Source organism: Anticarsia gemmatalis, chromosome 7 (genome assembly GCF_050436995.1).
Source record: "Anticarsia gemmatalis isolate Benzon Research Colony breed Stoneville strain chromosome 7, ilAntGemm2 primary, whole genome shotgun sequence".
Lineage (NCBI taxonomy): Eukaryota > Metazoa > Arthropoda > Insecta > Lepidoptera > Erebidae > Anticarsia > Anticarsia gemmatalis.
The window spans coordinates 3,262,684-3,281,773 of NC_134751.1; the positions used below are offsets into that span (position 1 = coordinate 3,262,684).

At 31.3% G+C, this 19,090-nt stretch overlaps 1 protein-coding gene across 1 annotated transcript in view; it reads left to right on the forward strand.

The window, feature by feature from the left end:
• Positions 1-1,740: 1,740 nt before the first annotated feature.
• The window catches only part of LOC142974291 (nose resistant to fluoxetine protein 6-like), a 62,287-nt gene continuing 44,937 nt past the window's right edge, over positions 1,741-19,090 (forward strand). Inside the window, exon 1 of the mRNA XM_076116526.1 lies at positions 1,741-2,231. Within this exon, the coding sequence (XP_075972641.1) occupies positions 1,766-2,231 (466 nt within the window). The 5' untranslated portion in view covers positions 1,741-1,765. The remainder of the gene's footprint in view (positions 2,232-19,090) is intronic.

Consider the following 19,090-nt stretch of genomic DNA (forward strand, 5'->3'; position numbering starts at 1 on the left):
ATTTTGTATATAAATTTAACAGGTTTAATAATATGAAATATGCAATGCATCAAAAATAGATTTGACCTAAACAACGAAGACTTATTAAAATATGCATTTGCTGATTTGGCAGAATAAATTATTATATCAAAAGATTAAGGTAATAAAATATTTGCTGATCAAGGTCGCAAATATTTGAAAAGCTTACATCTGGTTAGCGGAGATAACATTATTGATTAAATTACATACAAAAATATGCATCCAGTTAAGTTAGTGTTTGTTGTTCAAAGACATTAGCTATTCTTGATGTCAGATAAAACATCTATAAGCTAGATAAGTTGTAAGTTAAACATAAATAAATAAATTTATTTATTTAAGTTAAACATACCTGTTATAAATTTCTAGTAGCCCGCCCCGGCATTGTTGGTTATTAAATAAAAACCTTTACAATTTTTACACATAAAGCCTCCACTTGAATCAGACGATTTAATAAAAAATCGCATCAAAATGTGTTGCTTAGTTTTAAAACTCTTAGCATATATAGGGACAGACAGTATGCAGCGACTTTGTTTATATAGTGATTATGTAACGAAAGATTTGATGTATATCTTGTTTCCCACAAAATATCTTACATGAGTATGTATAATTACTATGTGGTTTTTAAACTCTATAAAGATAAACCAGACAAAAATAAATAAAACCTAAATTTATTTGCATTGACGCAGAGAACTTTTGCTGAAGGTCGTAGGCATCTTATCCTTATTATATTCAGATGTACCCCAATTTTGTAAATATGATGCAAAAAACCAATTTGTATACTTAGGTCGGGGAAAAAGTCTTTTCGCATTATAGTATGTATGAACTTGTAATAAAATCTCTTTGGCTTCAAGAATCACAAATGAGTACACGGTTCATTAGGTTTCTTTCAGTGAGCACCTGAGGTACCCAAATATCGAGCTTTTTTGTGTAGAGAAAAGATTTTATTACAAGTTTATACATATTATAATGCTAAAAGACTTTTCCCCTGACCTAATATTTTTGACGCTGACTGTAACTGTTCCTGAGTTGAGGAATAGATGTAACTTCAGAACTAGGCCGAAATAATTGGCTTTCCATATTTTATTCGTCTAACAAACGTGAGCAATTAGAATGCGTCTAATTATGTTCGTATATTTCTAGTTATCCGTATATCTTACAAAAGAATCAAACTATTTTCATAAAATATCGAATTTACGTGAGAATTTTACACGCTACTTCCCGGATAGAGCCTTTGTTCGATTCTATTTCAGTAGTTATAAATGTTTTTTTGCAATATAAAATATACTTTTAATTAAGACAGTTTTTAAATATAATTTGAAGATAAAAAAAGGACTAAACTTTTTGTTCTGTATATTAGTATTATTCCTTAAAGTTAGTAGTTTTTTTATAATTAAAATCGAAATAAACTTTTTCATCAGCGAGTAATATTTAAGTTATAATTAGGCATTTTTAAATTCAAAATACATACGTGCGACTGCGCGTCATAAAGTGCTGGAGTATTTCTAGGAAAAATATGTTGATGAGACACAATTCAATAAAAGTAATGACGTAAAGGGCCAAAAATTCACTACCACTAAACCCAAATAAAACACTACAACAACAGAAACATCTAGAGCCGGGATTACCAAACCGCCACCAAAACAATGAAGTTATTACAATATTGAAAAGGCAACAGCACCCTAACTTAAACGGCTTCATTGATCGAAGCCTCAGTCTCTCGTCGGAACTAGCGTGTGCGCACGTCGCAATGAATACCGCGGCGCTCCTACTACTCGCGTGCGCGGCGACCGTCGCCGTCGACCCGCAAAACTTAAACACAACACAACTAATAAACAAAGAAGTGCTTCAAAAACTATCACAAAAATTTAAATCGAACCAAACAATAGACCACAATGATCTAGCTCTACTTAACAGAACGATACAAAATCTAGGTGTGGATAGGGATTTAGTTGCAAAATTTACTGGTATTGACAATGTTGCGAAAGTTTCTGGGGAGGATAGGCCTTATGATGCTTATGGGGATGAGATAGGGAATAATGAAGGGACTGTGAGGCATGTTGAAGAGTCTCCAGATTACGCTTCTTCTGTTGTGTTGGCGAGCGATCTGCTGTCGCTGACTAGTGCTGTAGCCAGCGTTCAGGAGAGGGTGTGCAGGGAGCAGGGATACAAGTTCCTGGATGGATTGATTATGAACAAGAGATGGGCGCTGAAGAGTAAGTACAATTAATTTATTTTTTGAAAAAGATACATTTTTAGGTATGTTCTTATATTTTAACTTAAGTTATGTTTATCTATTATTGAATTTTGTTTAAAATAAGAGCAGAAAACGTATTAAACTCTTTAATATTTTTTTAAAGTTACATGACATGCGAAAAAAACATTATTTATTTTTTTGCTGGATCTTCAATAACTACGAATCGAACAGGTGACTAAGTATTTCTAATTCTTATTAGAAAATTCATAAATATTAGTTCACATGTATCTACTAATGAGATCGGTATACAATCGTCTTGAACACACAGATGTGATCATTGTATAACTTGCGTAGGTTTAAACAGATGACATCCCTTTTTTTCCTTGTAAATCGATGCATTAAATTGTTTATATTATATTGCGTTACAGAATCAGGAAAGTCGATACTATATCATTATAAAAATCTGTGTCAGATGTTTTTCCGCTATCAGATTTTTGGAAGAAAATCTGGTGGCTAGAAGAATAAAGCACTCTAACGATAGATGGTATTTTATAAGTTAGTATGTTTGTAGTAGACAAGAGTAGCACAAAGTAAATCAAGCGAAGACTAATGCCTTGTAAGTAGCTAGAAAATGATGAGAGAAGTGAGGATGAATTTAATGTTAAAATGAGCAGTATAATTCATATCTTCAGAAATATTTATTCTTCTGTTGACGTACATGACATATAGATTTAAAGCGTGTTTGATAAGGAAACAACTTCAAACAAGATTATTATTCTTGTAATAAAATGATAATTGATTATTTTACGACAGAAAATTTGCAGTTTTCGGTGATATATTGATCTCATCGATTTCGGAAATAAACCTGTTTTCTGATTGATTTTGATCTATTTTCTTATAAATTAAAGATTAGCAGTCGCTTAATGTCGGTGTGGATTTAAAAACAACGATCGTCTTGGCTTGAATTCGTCAGTAATCAGCCAGTTAATAACAAAAGTATGCAAAACTTTATGGCAACAAAACGATGGATCGATAATTTTCTTCCTTAACCCATACTACAATATTGATGTTTTTCAACCAAACAATAGAAAAAATATAGTAAGTAATGTGTAATTTTGTTTCTAAACATTGCTACTATTGCATACTTTGACTAACTTAAACAAAAAATACTAATGCATTTTTATCACAAAAAACTGTGTATTGAAATATGAAAATATTTAAAGTTCATACAATTGATTGCTTTCAAAGCACACGCAACAAGAATGCAATAGTTTTGATATCATTGCATGGGTATAAAAATGACACACGTAACACCATAAGCCTTAGCTTTTACGACTTTTTGGAATTAAATATTCTTTTATTTAGCTTGGTTTTTTCCGGGTCTTGTCATAAGAAATCCTCTAATTCATATAGGAATAAATTATGAGTCTTAATAAAATAAAAGAACCGAAATTACAGATCTTTTTGAGGAAATACATCGTTTCAAGAGGAAAATTTACAACAATAAAAAAATACAGGAAAAAGTGTCGTTTTCCTAATAAAGACTGGGACATCTTTATTTTAATGACCTTTTAATAAATATATAATTCATTATTGTATGCCGGCTGACCCGTTTTTATAGTGAGAAATGATTTTAATTTTATGAAAACCGACATAGATTTCAAGAGTTATTATATTTATTTAAGTTATTATGTTTATGATTTTAAACTACGGTTTATTTTACTAATAAACTTTTTGGTTTAAAAGTTAACGACTTTTACAGTACGCCAGCTGTAGCTCGATTCTCTACTTCTATCGACTCCCGGTAACCGACCTGTCATCGAGAAATTTTGTATGACAATCTGATCAGCGCAGGGCCTCTGACGGGTGTCGTAGAAAACATTTTGGCAGTACATTCTAAACGTCAAAATTTCGATAGCTAGCCGGTTGTCGGTAGTCGATAGTGATAGAGAATCGAGGTACAGAGCCTTGCATGCGTGGTTAACGGGTGTCGGAGATATACAAAATTGAAAATTGAGAACATTAATGACCCGACAGTCTGACAGTTGTCTGTTTGATAAAGCCACTTTATTTTGGGAAGACATAGAATTATTAATTAAAATCGAGATACATCGAGCACGGCAAGCCTCTCTACTATGCTGCCGGACTGTAGTTTCAAACTGTACTAAAAATCGGTCAAAAATAAAATACTAAGTCAAGTTTTATTCCATTCGTTCTTCGAAGGCTAAGCCTCTTAATTTATTTTGAATGCACCGGTATCGCGGGTAAGATTATCTAATTTTATATGTTCTAAAAATATACCTTACTAGCTGACCCGCGCAACTTCGCTTGCGTCACCTAAGAGAATGAGTCAACATTTTCCCCGTTTTTGTAACATTTTTCGTTGCTACTCCGCTCCTTATGACCGTAGCGTGATGTTATATAGCCTATAGCCTTCCTCGATAAATGGGCTATCTAACACTGAAAGAATTTTTCAAATCGGACCAGTAGTTCCTGAGATTAGCGCGTTCAAACAAACAAACAAACAAACAATCAAACAAACAAACAAACTCTTCAGCTTTATTATATTAGTATAGATTAAATGTCGGTAGTATTTACGTCACAAGGGTCAAATATTTTGTTATTTTGCAGTTCTATTTTTGGGTACAACATTGTGTTTTATTTAGGTCTGTTTATTAAATTATTCAGTTTTGGGTTTTTATACGTATTAATGTCTTTGATTTATTAGTTTTATAATAACAGTTTAATTTGCTATTATTAAGTGTCGGTATAAATATGATTTGGTATTTTTATTAAAAGGTCAGATTAAGACTATTAATAATACCTCGAACTAGCTTAATTTTAGTAGCAACTATTAAAATCGAACTAAAAATAGATATCATTAAATGTGATCACCTCATGTACTCGATAGTAACACTAAACTTGATCGAAAATATGAGATCCATTAATTACATTTTCTTAAAGAGTAGCCAATTAATCTTAACCTCCTGTAATGCAATAATTTTATTTTATTTTAATAGGATAACTTCTGCACTAAGACTTATTATTTTGTCTCGGGGACCGTTACATACGCTACATACAATCATCGGATACAAAGTACAATCATACCGAATCAATTATAATTGGATCACACTAATATAATTCTCGTGTGGGGATCAAACCCACGACCCCCCGACGCAATGGTAGTGGCGTGGCGACCACTGCGCCACGGAGGCCTTTGAAGGAAAATAAGAACAATAGTATTGACAAGGAAAAATTTGTTCTAAACTCAAGCAAAACAATAAAATGCAGACATCAATGACATTTTGCACTCATCTACATCTTACTGCTGATTCGTTATTACGACAGCTAAGCGCAAATATACGTGACTTTTCAGTAAACAATTAGATTCTGTGTCAATTATTATAACAACTATTGGTTTTTGATTTAGTTTGAAATATTTGTGGTTCATTTTAATGAGGACAATTTTATTATTCGCAAATAAATGGTTATTATGGTTAAAACTATTATCGTTGGATCGGATGTGACAGGAAACTATTAACTAGCAAAATATTATTTTATGTTTGACAATACTAATTTTATTGTCATCATACGTATTAAAACAATAACGTGCTCTTACCGTGTCTGTTCGCAATAAATCTCCTGTATCTAATTACTGCTAACCACAAAGCCTTGGTTTCGATTCCCAGGTCGGACACAGGGCAATTTTTAAAGTGGCATTTTTTTAATTTAAATTTAAATTTCTCAATAGTAGTCCGGAGTTTTGTGACGTGCCCAGTATATCGCAATATTGCTCTAACGCTATTACATGGAACTAACATTATTAATAGTGAAATGCGGGTGTATTTCATACACCTCTGCTTACACCTTTTAGAATAAAAGGCGGAATATTATGTTAAGAAAAAATAAATGCTTTTACTTTCACTACATACAAAACAAAACAAGGTTCAGGATCACTCCGAATGAAATTGAATCGTAGTTAATTGCCTCAGATCTTTTAAGTTAAGTTTCGTAATAGTAGCGAGATTGCAATTTCGTTGGTATTTTGTGAATCGTGTCAGTACTTAAGACTCTGCAACGAAACCGTATACGGTATGTAACTTGTAAATGATAATCACGGTAATGAGTAGTGAATGATTAATTTGTATTTTCTTGAACACTTAGTAATATGATGTAAAGAGATCTAATGTATCTAGATCTAATGACACTATGATTAGTGTTTTAAAAAAGTGAAACATTAAGGTGCTTACAAAAGGCAGTCCAGTAAAACGATTGATTTAAGTTTTATTAGAATTAGGAGCAGTTTTACGGTTTGAGAAAAGGTATCTAACATAACAGCAAATAAATGTATAAATGAAAATTAATACAATTTTTTTCGTTGGACTCGATATGTAACAGCTATTACTAGAATTTCATAAAACTCACGCAAGAAATTGTAATCAATTAAAGTATCAAAAACCCAAATACATTGTCGTTCCGGAACTACAATCGGTGATAGTATACAATCTTACTTTCAGAAGGTCTTAAAAGTACTTAATCAAGTAAAATTGTATGTTTTGGAAGGTTGTTTTTTCTAGACGTTTCGGTTCAAGGGCGTCAAGCCGGTGCAGCAAAAGTGCAATTGCATTATTTCTGTTGCATCAAACATGTATTATGTTGAGCAAACTTTCTTGCTCTGGTTAAATAGTATGCAGTAATTTGTAAAAATGTTTTTGCAATACGATTCAGTAGTCAGTTTTCGAAAAATGATGCTAATCTTAGATGTTATCAGGTTGATAATGCTACGAGTATTTCGAAGTTTCATTTCTAACAAAGTATACTTATTTCTTAATGAAAGTATAGTTTTCGGTCGAGTCAGACAGAATTTGTACGTAAAACGTGGAGCTGATTCTAATGTTGAGTTTAATCATATAGTTTTATCAAAGGTAGATAATATCTAATAGTTTTCACATATTAGGTTGTACATATTTTACATATTTTATCAGCAGTTTTTCAAAGATATTAAATAACATTATCGATAAAGAACAATGGCAAGAAAATCACTTATATTTTTTGAGCGTCTTCGAATCTCAATATTACCAATGTACTTTATTAATTATCGTATGAATTTCAGGAATATCATTTTTACCTCTGAAAGCGACATTTAATAGATTAAACAAAAAGTAAAAAATTGACTATCTAAGAATGATTCTCCATTTCCTTTAGATTGAAAATGTTGCCATTAGGTACTTTGTTGTTTATTAAGTAGATTTATGTTGTCTTTGTCTATTTAATTGTTTAAATAACTAAATAGTCTTCAACGTGAAATATATTGTTATGACAAATTATTAAAAACAGTTACTAATAAACTGAAAACTTCTCATTTATTTTGCTCATACAAAGATATATTTACAGTCAACAGAGATATTTTAGTAGTATTATCTTTTTAAAGTATGGCAACTATATATTGTCTACTTCGGTTCGATTTGATTGTTTGTCGTTGACGTTTGGTGATTTTCGGCATTGACGTGTTGTTGTGTTTTTCGATTACTATTGCTTTTTCGTACCTATTTTCAAACAACTCTGACTTACTGAGGATTTCTGCTCTATTTGTCAACCCTGCATCTCTAACGGATTTCGATTTGGATTGCATCTACATGACTTCTACTGATTCATCATGGACGTTTCCCTTGCTTTTTGGATTTTGTGAACTAGTATAATACTTCTTCAAGTATGGGAAGTCGTGTCAGACTGACTCGAATTCTGTGCGTGAATTGTAACATAGAATAGCTTCCGCTGATACCCTGCTTTAGAACAAAATACAAGAGTTGCCACATTGCTGATTAGCTGGATTTATCCAATAACATATCTCACGAAAATAGGTTGTCCGGTGGATAGACATACTCGTACAATAGGCTGCTGTGCTGACTTTAGTCTGGTACTTAGGATAGCCCAGGCATCAAGATAATGTACCAACTGAATTTTAAAATGAAATGATAATCAGAGATGTGTATGAAAGACATAAATAATGTATAACCTTTTCATTTTTTATTTACCTTTGTTGTTACAACCAAGCTGATTTATACTATCTGATAACTTAAATACCCCATAAAACAGTTTGTTTTATAATATAACAGTCTAGTTGTAGGAACAATGACTCAATTAAAATATGAGTGAAGTTGGCTACAAATGGTTTATCAGCAGCTATCGGCTCTTTATCTCTTTATTAACGCAAAGAATTGGAAATGTAGACATAAGACCCAGAGGTTACCATACGGAAATCTCTGGGTACATATTAGTTTTGGGGCTATACCTGCTCGAAAGGTTAAGGCAGTCAACTTCACTACGATGACGATAGTAATACAGGGTGTAATTGACAGCTAACGGTCAATTATAACATTTTAATGAAGTGATGATGACATAACCTATAAAAATATAAACTCAAATTACTCAGGATCTCCGGCGCGCCTAATGAACATATTTATATATTTAGAGTCGGGAATTAATGCTGCATATTATAACATTTGTTTTATTTGAAGACGCAACATTTTAAAATTAGTGATTATGATGTATGAGATTTTGCCATTGTTCTTTGTTCGCTAAAAACCTTACGTTTTTGTAAATTCGCTGATGTTGTGTTTCGATAAACTTAAAATATCGAAATAAATTGCGAGAGGATTGACTTTATCTTCACGTTTAGATTTATAGTCTTAGTGTAATTCTTTCTGTTTAAATAACTGATAATCCTAAGAGACTCTTGTTTTAAAATACCGTTATTTCAGTTAAAAACCCCAATGCATCGATGTTTTTTGAGTAAGAGAATTAAGATTAAATTGATTTGAACACAATAAAGTAGAAGAGATTGTTCACGTGCTATCCAAACTGCAGGTCCAATTTAAAAAAAAAACTCATTGGGGATATACATGACTGGTAATTTTTCAGTCACAATCTTGTAAAGCCGCAAAGTGGCTATGAGAAAAAAATCAAAATTATATTTTGCAAATAAACTTATGCAAAACCTTTGGGCATTCCAATTCGTATGACTGGTTATAGACAATTGAGTTCATTGACCTTGTTAATATGCAAGCTTATTATTGAATGGTGATAGTTACTATAAATAATATATTACGGTACAGCGGTCTAACACCTGTCTACTATTGCTTTTTGATTCATTCTTATACTGTCAATAAAAAAGCCGTTAGAATTTTCTATCGAAGATCAAAAGTAGTATGCTCATTATACGTTTTTTTATTTCTTTTATTTTACGAATACATTCTAAATCTATATCTTTGTATCCGCTATCTTTTAATAAATCTGTAAAGCTCAGAATCTTTGTCGAATTATTTATTTAAAACGTAGTAGCCATTTTTTAAGTAAATTTGATGCAGACATTTGATAAATTGTCCAAAAATAACACCCACGAACAATTCACACACCCATTCAAAGAACATGCTCGCAAGGAAACTCAAAGTCATTTTTTATCCTATCGAATATTCTGAGATCTAAAATTAAATCAATTTTATGCATCCTTATAATTATTACATGATGATCATCTTACGTGTTTATCTCATTGAGTATGGTCAGTTAAGGTTACGGTAACTTTTGAACAAACATAGTTTTTTTCGACAGGGCAAACAGCCGAACGGGAATTAAGCGAGTGATAAACCATTTAACTATAGTCCAAGCGGGCGGAGTCACGAGAAAGAGCTAGCAAGAAAAAAAAATATCTCTCGTTTATTTTATATCTTTTATGTGTCTTCTATAAGCTTTGAAGAAAAAAATATTAATGAAACTAATTAGAAATAGACTTGTTTTAAAAGCAATAATTAACGAACAGTTCCACTTAATTAACATATTCAGTATTTATAACTTGATTTTAGGGACAAGATTCGTTGCTTAGTTGTAAAAATTTATCGACTGATGATTTGTTGCGAAATAGTGAATTTATAGCTTTTAATTATAAGGCTTAGAAATTTTATTGCGATTAAGGAACCGGTAAACGATTTTGTAGTTTACGGCCTTTGCAATAAAATACAATAAATAATTTAATTATTTGGAGTACATTTATAGCATTAATGATTTTTATAACTTACAGGGTGACGATATTTGCGACTCCTCTCCAAATGGGAGAGGGCCGTGCTGGCCACGCCAGATTTTTTAAAACTTCTTGCTTATTGGCCTGAATAATTAAATACACCTTTACCATTTATGATATTGTTACTATGTAATAGCAGAAAGATCCAGTTTTACATCTAAGATATAAAAAAGTCTATGGCTTTCCATTTGATTCAGAAATTGAATCCAAACATTGTTATCTTCATACCGATTATATATAGGTATATATCAAAAACACCAAGCTTCATAATAAAAATCTATTCAAGAGAAGATTAACATCAATGAGATTTTTAAATAATTAAATAAATTTTAAATTTAATTAACGTTAATAATAATACAGACAGCATTATTTATAGATGTTTTTTTTGCCCCGAAAAACAGTCTAATTAAAAATAGTACTAGACATAACAACAAAAAACATTGCGGAATCTCACGAATTAAATTATTGCTACTCATTTTTATGTTAGGAACTATTAAAAGTCGTCTCTTGTAAAACAGGTTTTTTAGTTCCGTAATTGGATGTAGAGTTTTAGAGTTATGTCGTCAATCCGTAATAATATGTGATTAGAACTAATTGGAAGATTAATAATTATACCTTGCTCTCAATTTTCGGGTATAATTGTCGATTAATAAGTCCTGGATAACTAGAAATCCTATACTAATACGAAATACGAAAGTTTGGGTGTTTGTTACTGAATTACACCAAAACTACTGAACGTTTTAACCATTAACCCCCGGTTTCTCACGTACATTTAGCGGCAGTTTATCTATTCAATAGCGTTAAAACTCATACAAAAAAACGCTATTGAATAGATAAACTACCGCTAAATGTACTCAGAAACCGGGGGTTACACGGGATTTTACTTCGTTTTTTTAAGCTTCCGTAAGCGAACGCAGTCATAGGCAGAAGTTAGAATCAGACAAATACTGTGTATAGAGATAAAGGACAAGTTTAGTAATCGTTGCTGCAATGCAAAAGTATCCTGGCTCTGCCGTTAGAAGTAGGCCGCGCTCTACCAAATAAAGTTGTGAAGCAATAAAAGTATTAAAAACAATTAATATTTTTAATAATGACTCCATGTTTAATATTAGTTTGCAATGTACGGAACCTCGTTAATATTAAGTGTTAATCATTAACCATTTTAAACTTGATCTAGTCGCGGAAATGAAGATATGGTGAATATTTATTTGTCTTTACGCTCTGATTATGTACGTGTTTTAAATATTTATGCGAAATAAACAAATATAATGTAACTTGTTTTTATATTGTAGTCGTAAAATAATGGCGACGTTTGAATTAACGTTGAATTATTTAAAATTTGTACGTAGAAAAATATGTAATTATTATTTTATATAATGTGTATCTTATCCGTAATCTTTAGAAATAACATGTTAATTGGTAATTAAATTAATAAAACTATAATTCTAAGTTTATAACATAAGCCATAGGAAAATCCTCAATTTTTAATTTCATTCACAGGCTAGAAAAAAGTATGGTCCATCCGGTTCATTTGAAAATAATATACCAAAAATCTTTGAATGCAAAAAATGCGTGTTTATTTTTAATTAATTATATATTTAGTGAAAATTACTAAAAATATTGTGAAAACGAGATAACTCGGTAGCAACAAACTAATCAACGAGAACACAATCACGGGCGGCCCCTAGTCCTCAATATTTAACGTATAGTTTCTTTCAAATGGACACATTTTACCAGTATAAAAAAATTGACACGTGTAAATTAAAACATGATTATAATCTACTAAACATTGCACTAAGTCTTATATTTATACATATTATGTGTTTTGTATGTTTGTATAAGTAATTATTACAATTTACTCATTTGTACACACGGTCTGCACTGATGGTCGTTATGTTTGCCAAGCGGAGTGCCAGTTGGTGGCAGTCTAACTTCCTGATTCTAACTACAAGTTACTAAGACGGAAATCAAGAGTATAACATTATTTGTAATATAACTATTATATGTTTGTATAATTAGTGTTTCAAAGGTAACAATAACACTTGTTAAAATTTCTTTTATCGGACGTTTGTTATCCGATTTTTTTATAAGAATGATAAAAATATCAGTCATAACGTTTCCAAGTCATTGTCTTTTCTAAAACCAAGATACGATTAATTTTATTTTTTATTAAATCTTTTTTTTTCGCCTTCGCCAATGCCCTTAAGCTCTTGTGACACAAAACTTACGAATAGTTAAAAAATACCTGAACAAAGCACGCGTCATTCAAGTTTGTGTCTCTGAATATAGCAACAAGTCGGTTCACACAAAAACATAATAACGTCGGCATCCTTCCGGTCGCTCATACTCTTTGCCTATCTTCCTTGTATCTATTTTAATATGTGCGCAGCGACTTGTTGCTACATTCAGACATCCAAAGTTTAATGACGCGAACAATATAAAGCATAAAATCATTTCCTATCAAAAATTTAAAAATACCTCAGTTCCGCTATACCACACATCATGCATATTACGAAATGACCTACAAATGGTAAGAATGTTGACCATACGGTCACTGTCACTGCATCTATTTATAACTGTTCAATGACACCAAGAACCTTTTTGAGAGTTAAAAATAACTTTAATGACTCATTAAGGGCAAAAGGAAATGTTTTTAAAACAATTTTAATTACAGGAAGTGAGGAAGTGCGTGTATCGATTTTATTCGCTATAATTATTTTAGTGCCTGCACTTAATTACTTATATGTACATTATGCAATATAAATACGTAAATGGATTTTGCATTAAGTATTTAAAGATTTTAAGGTTATGATTTTCATATATTGCAGGCCGAAACGTCAAGAAAACCTAAGAAAATTTTGCATAATGAATTGCATGTGTAGTATATATCAGATTTGGCCTATTTAAGCTAAGAATTCTATTACAAGCCAATTTAAAAGCATCTTCGAATGTTTATTATTCTCACACACCAAAACTGCTGAATAGATTCTAATAAAAGGCAAATACGTCATGTGTATTAAGGCTTAGGCTATAACTTACATTAAAACTCAGAGTTATTTTTACTAGAAGGATCAAGTCGTGGGAAGAATCTAGTTATAAATAAAAAAGTAGCAGAAGTGTCAATATCTATTTAACTATGATAGTTTTTATGAACAAACAAAAACAGCAACGCGTTGGCCGCCAAACTATAATCATCCAAATAAATAAAATGCCTCATTAATATCTATCCACGTGTTGACAATTAAAAGTTTTGTTTAATTAATTCAGTAGCCTCTAAACGCCGCTAATATTTACTTAGTGACGTGTGACATAGCATATTATTATACGTCAACATAAACGAATAAAAACTGACACTCGGCTCTTTGACTATTACTATAAGTTTATTGATAAAAATATGCTTTACGATATTAGTCGAAGAGCTTTATGAAAATAGATGCAACATAAATATAATTTATTTGATTTTTTATAATGGTAACAATCTAACAAACATGCAACTGACATTTGAATGAAATTGTATCCTTATCTATTAATTACACATCTTATCTAAGTTAAATTAAACATCTACTATTTTGACCATAAACTTAAAACAATTCAGTTCAGTGTATTTTAATTGAAATTGTTTTATAAACATAGAAAATTAGTATAATTTTGTTTTCTTTTCGCTGAACCTTTATGTAAAAAACACTTCAATAATTTTCCTTTTACCCATAAAATAGCTCAAAAATCTTCTTTCTATAAATGCGATGTATGTAAATTAATTGGGATCCGAAATTGAGTTTAAATTTGACCTAGAGCAATTAAACGCTGCAGTTTTCAATGATAAACTAATTAGCGTCGTAATAATTATTTTATTACTCTCGGAAATGTGTTGACGTCCTTTGCATACAAATTTTATTAATAGAAATTTAATACGGTATAATTATTTCTGATCGATTAAGTTTTTAATGCCCGAAATATTAAATTATGCGATATTTTTGCATAACAACATGAATAACTCATTATTAATTGATATAATTGAGATAAAATGGTAAATAAAAGGGTAATTAAGTAGTAACTTCTGTTTGATACATATTCATTTAACCTTACTATTGAACTATAAAGTCATTAATCAGTAGTGAATAAGTGATAGCAGAGTGGTATCACCTTAAACTCCGGGACGGTCTATTTTTGTGCTAATACTAAGGTCAAGAAATGTGGACAACAAATTGTAAATACGACATCCTGAAAATCACAATCTTTGTTACAAAAATGTTATTTTAGTATATCATGGATCGGTTAAATAGACACAAACATAATATCAAGATTGTTATAACCGTAGTTGAAATCAGAGTTGTATGAAATACACCCGCGTTTTACCATTAACAAAAGTTTGTCTCATTTGCCATCTTTTGGGCACTTTATAAAACTGGGTTACTTTTGAGAAATATAATAATATACATGTGAAAAGACCAATTGCACCTTAGCTAACCCGGGTACCGATCTCGAGACCGCGCCACAGAGGCAGTCTCAACATCTACCGCAAAACTTATAATATCAGCATCATAAAAAATAAAAGCTTGTATCTTATATACCCACAATATAAAACCTATATGAAATAGTAAACCACTAATTGGTATACAGCTGTTGCATTAACGCATTCTTGGCACTATGACAGTGCGTTGCCCTGCACCAGATTGTACCAGTATCGTTGTGTAATATAATCTAGGTCACTTGTATTACCTAGACGTTTAATCTAACTAGTATCTGCTTGGGACTGCCTATAGAAACATTTCTCGCTATGTTTCGAATGCTTGTTGTAAGACAGAGTAGCATTTTAGTAGAGGAAAAAGTCTCAGTCTAACGACACACCTGCGCTATGTTCGGCGTCGAATGTTCTATTCAACACGCTCGCTGTGTTCTTTAATAATCAGCCAAACTAATGCTGCGGTCGCTCCTATCGTTGCCGAATGCTCGGTGCTGAAGGTTCGGCAGATGTGTCGTTAAATGTTTTTTTTTTATTTAAAATTACTGTTTCTTTGAAACATGAAGAGAATTTTATAATCCCAACAAAATACTTGTTTCGTAATTTTGTCAACGGGATAACTTTCATGATTTTTAAGTAGTTACTGTCTGTAGCACGTTACAGATTTAATCTAATTTATTCATAGCGCACGTAAACATAAATTATTTTTTTGCCTATAGCATCTTAAAGAACTCCTTAAATCTTCCAAAATCCTCTATTTTTCCTATAACGCTAGCAATAGTCAGAACCTTTCCCTAGAAAAAGTACTAGCCCACTGCCTACCTACGCTATGAGAGCAATTGAAATAACTGTGCCTATATGCAGTGCATACAAGCCATTCACGTACATAAGTGATAAATGTATGTGCACATACTCGTATGAACTTCCGTACACAAGTAAGTATAAATACTTCTAAATACTATATTCTCTTATTAGTTACGATAATAAAACGGAGTATATAAAATCATAAGATATTTTCGAAATGATTCAATACTACGTTCAATAAATTAATGATCGGCTTGTCATTTTTATTTTAATTTGTGTATTTGGACTTTCAATTTTTCCCCGGCTACCCCACTTTTACTGACTTAGAATTGACGAATTACCTTTTTTCTAAAATTCGATCAAATTCAGTATTAGTAAGTTTGTTCAGCTGATAATAATGAAATCATTATACAATACAAGTCGCAGTAAACTTTTTATCTAAATATGATACAATTTTACCGATACTATCATGAACATAACGATAAAATCGTTTTTTTTTTATAAAACCTGTTTATTTTAATACATTATTATTTATTCCAAAACGTGTAAATACTTGTGCAGATTTGATCACGTTTTTATCACCCAAACGGAATAGCGTTGTCACATGCCAATAAGCCTTCGTGTATGAATTGCAACTGCTTTTTACGAAGGTCATCACCGGTCATATACTTAGATTTATTCGGAACAAGAATGCCGCATATGGCTTACTGGTGATAAATTAAAGTGATGGTCAAGCTGTTTCGATACTAAAAGTTGTAAATTAAATACCATATACGTGGATTACTTTACTCGCTTTTCTTGATGTTTTGGTCAAGCCGCACATGTACCAAGACAGTTTCTAGGTTATAAGTCGTTTTCTAGGTTATAGAGAGTTTTACCGCGGTGTAAACGATTCTTATATAAACAAACTATATTATAGATCTTATAATAATCTGTTACTGGAATTTGTGTGATTCCAAAACCACGGTAGGTCGGAATGCGAAAAAATGTACAGATTTTCCTACAGAAGTCCAGCTCGATCAAAGTTCATAAAAGAATATCGTAAGATAAAGTTGTATACAAGAGTAACAATTCACTCAGGAGTCTTATTGAGTTTATTGAACGTGATATAAATACGACATTGGATGACTGTTTACGTCCATTACTTCCTATTGGACAAATAAACAATGAATATTTAAAGTTTATGTAATAAACTGTCGGCCTTGATCGGCTTAAGTGTGTGAATCGAACTTTGACATTGTGAAAACAAGGTTTCTTGATAAAGTATTTAAATTTAGTTATCCTAATATAGAAAACTAGCTATAGATTGCGACATTGTCCGTACAAAACTGACCGATATTCGGCTACGGCGGCCAGTTTCATTCAAACCAGCCAACGTTGCAGGATATTGTTTATAATGTCAATACAAAACACAGGGGTACACTCTTTATTCCCTGACTCTAGCCATCATAGCCTGGTGGGTCAGCTATACCGACACGACGAGCGAAAGATCAGGCAACTTTATGTCCTCTTCAAGGCACGGAGATCTACGCGTAAAAATGTTTTAAGTATTATTTTTCTTTGATATTATAGGCCAGACATATTCTTCTCTTTTGGACAGAATCTGATGTTGTTTAATATTGAAGGTTCTGTTAGTAAAATTGTTCTATAGACACGAACTATTGTTATTTTAACCGAATAATACATTTAAATGAAATTTCGAAATCGTCTGTTTCGTAATGGATCGCACTTTCAAGTAAAGCGAGTATTTAAAATGTTAAATAACTTGGAAATAATAGTAAAAATTTGTCGGTAGTCGTAGAAAATCGCTCCTCTAAAAACTGTACCGCAAGCACTTAGTATTGAACAAAATGATATAAATCTAAGAAAATCGTTACAAACTAGATTATATGATAACATCTTTGTATACAAATGGCTCATTTACACAAGGCTCAATAAACAATCATGTTAAGTCATTGAAGCCTATCCATTGTTTCCCTTTAATTACGTTTCAATGATTAACGCAAGGAAAATCATCTTGATTCATTCACAGTTCTTAGTAAAAATCGTTTAAAGGTGGATTCATATTAGAACGTCTATTGTGGCTGAGAACTATGCACAGAACATAGTTCTGTATCAATTAAAAAAAGGTGTTAACAATATTTGCATGGCATAATTTAAGTAAATTAAAGACTTAGCAACATTTGTTGTGGATCGCACTAAGTCCATCCGGTTACATGCAGTGTAAATGAAAGGTGACGGAAACGGATATCGAAATGTGTCGAGAATATATTTTTGCCAAAGTTAACACCATGTACATTTTTGACGAATCAACACTACGAAATCCCAGCACGAATTTTAGTAGGACAATCCTCGTGTTGAAAGATTTTTCAGTTTCAAAAAAGGACTGGTAAAAGAATCTCTGATGATAATTTATTTGCAAAATAAAGAAGAAAAACACAAGAAATATAATAAATAATACTCTAAGAAGACTTACGGAAAATTGCAATACTATATTATGAATAAACCTGTCATATCTGTAATACCCTTTAAAGTAACCTTGTAAAGGACAGAGGAAGCATAAGTAAGGTTTAATTACTTAAAGAATTCATTAGTTGTGCGCAGTTCAAGGCACGGTTATCTGTGATTGATGAGTTAAGGGATAATGACTTTGACGACGGAACAATAATTGGCAGTGTTATTGTTCAAATATGGGTATTAAACTGTTATATACAAATGTAGGAAATAATCATGTATTAAACTATTAATAATTAGGAAATAATCATCTCTTAATAATATATTTAAATATCATATTACAAGTTATAACTGCATCTTTAGTGTTTACTTTAGTGCATACTGTTTAAAAATACTGCAATGTTGTATTGCACAATTGTTTTGGTTTCTCACTAAACAAATATTGTTTTTTTTACTAATTCAGAAACTATACCCGTAATTTTGACGTCTGAATGAAAATGTCTATGATGTCTAAATAAAGCAAGAGTTTAGGTAAGCAAAAAATATTATGGTCAAAATAATTACCAGTCGATAAAAAATTGCGGAAAATATATAAGAAGAGAATTTGAGAATTTCTCTCACGTCTTTTAAAAACAAATTTCCTTTAACAGAAAACTAGTTAAATTTCAGTCAAAATGACTCGAATCGTGTTCCCTAGCTTATTATTCACGAAAATATTATCACAAGACCCTAATTTATTCTGCCTAGGTAAGTGTTTATTCATCTTAAGTCGTGCTGGAAAAATATTTACCGCGTCCCATTTATGTTGGTAAACAACATATTTTTGGAGGGTAATTTGCGAAAAATGATCAGCGATTAAAATCGAGTAGAGTTGACTGAGCGAGTTTAAAATTGATCGAAATGCAGTTTAAAGTTGCAGAAGCGTCACAATTATCTTAGTTTATATACATATATATATATTTATGTAGCTAATATGTATGCATATTTGTATTTTTTATTTTGTGTGTATATACTTCATATTATTATTTATTTACTCCTCATATTGCCTACATCTATTATTATTTATTTGTACACCCTTTCTCAA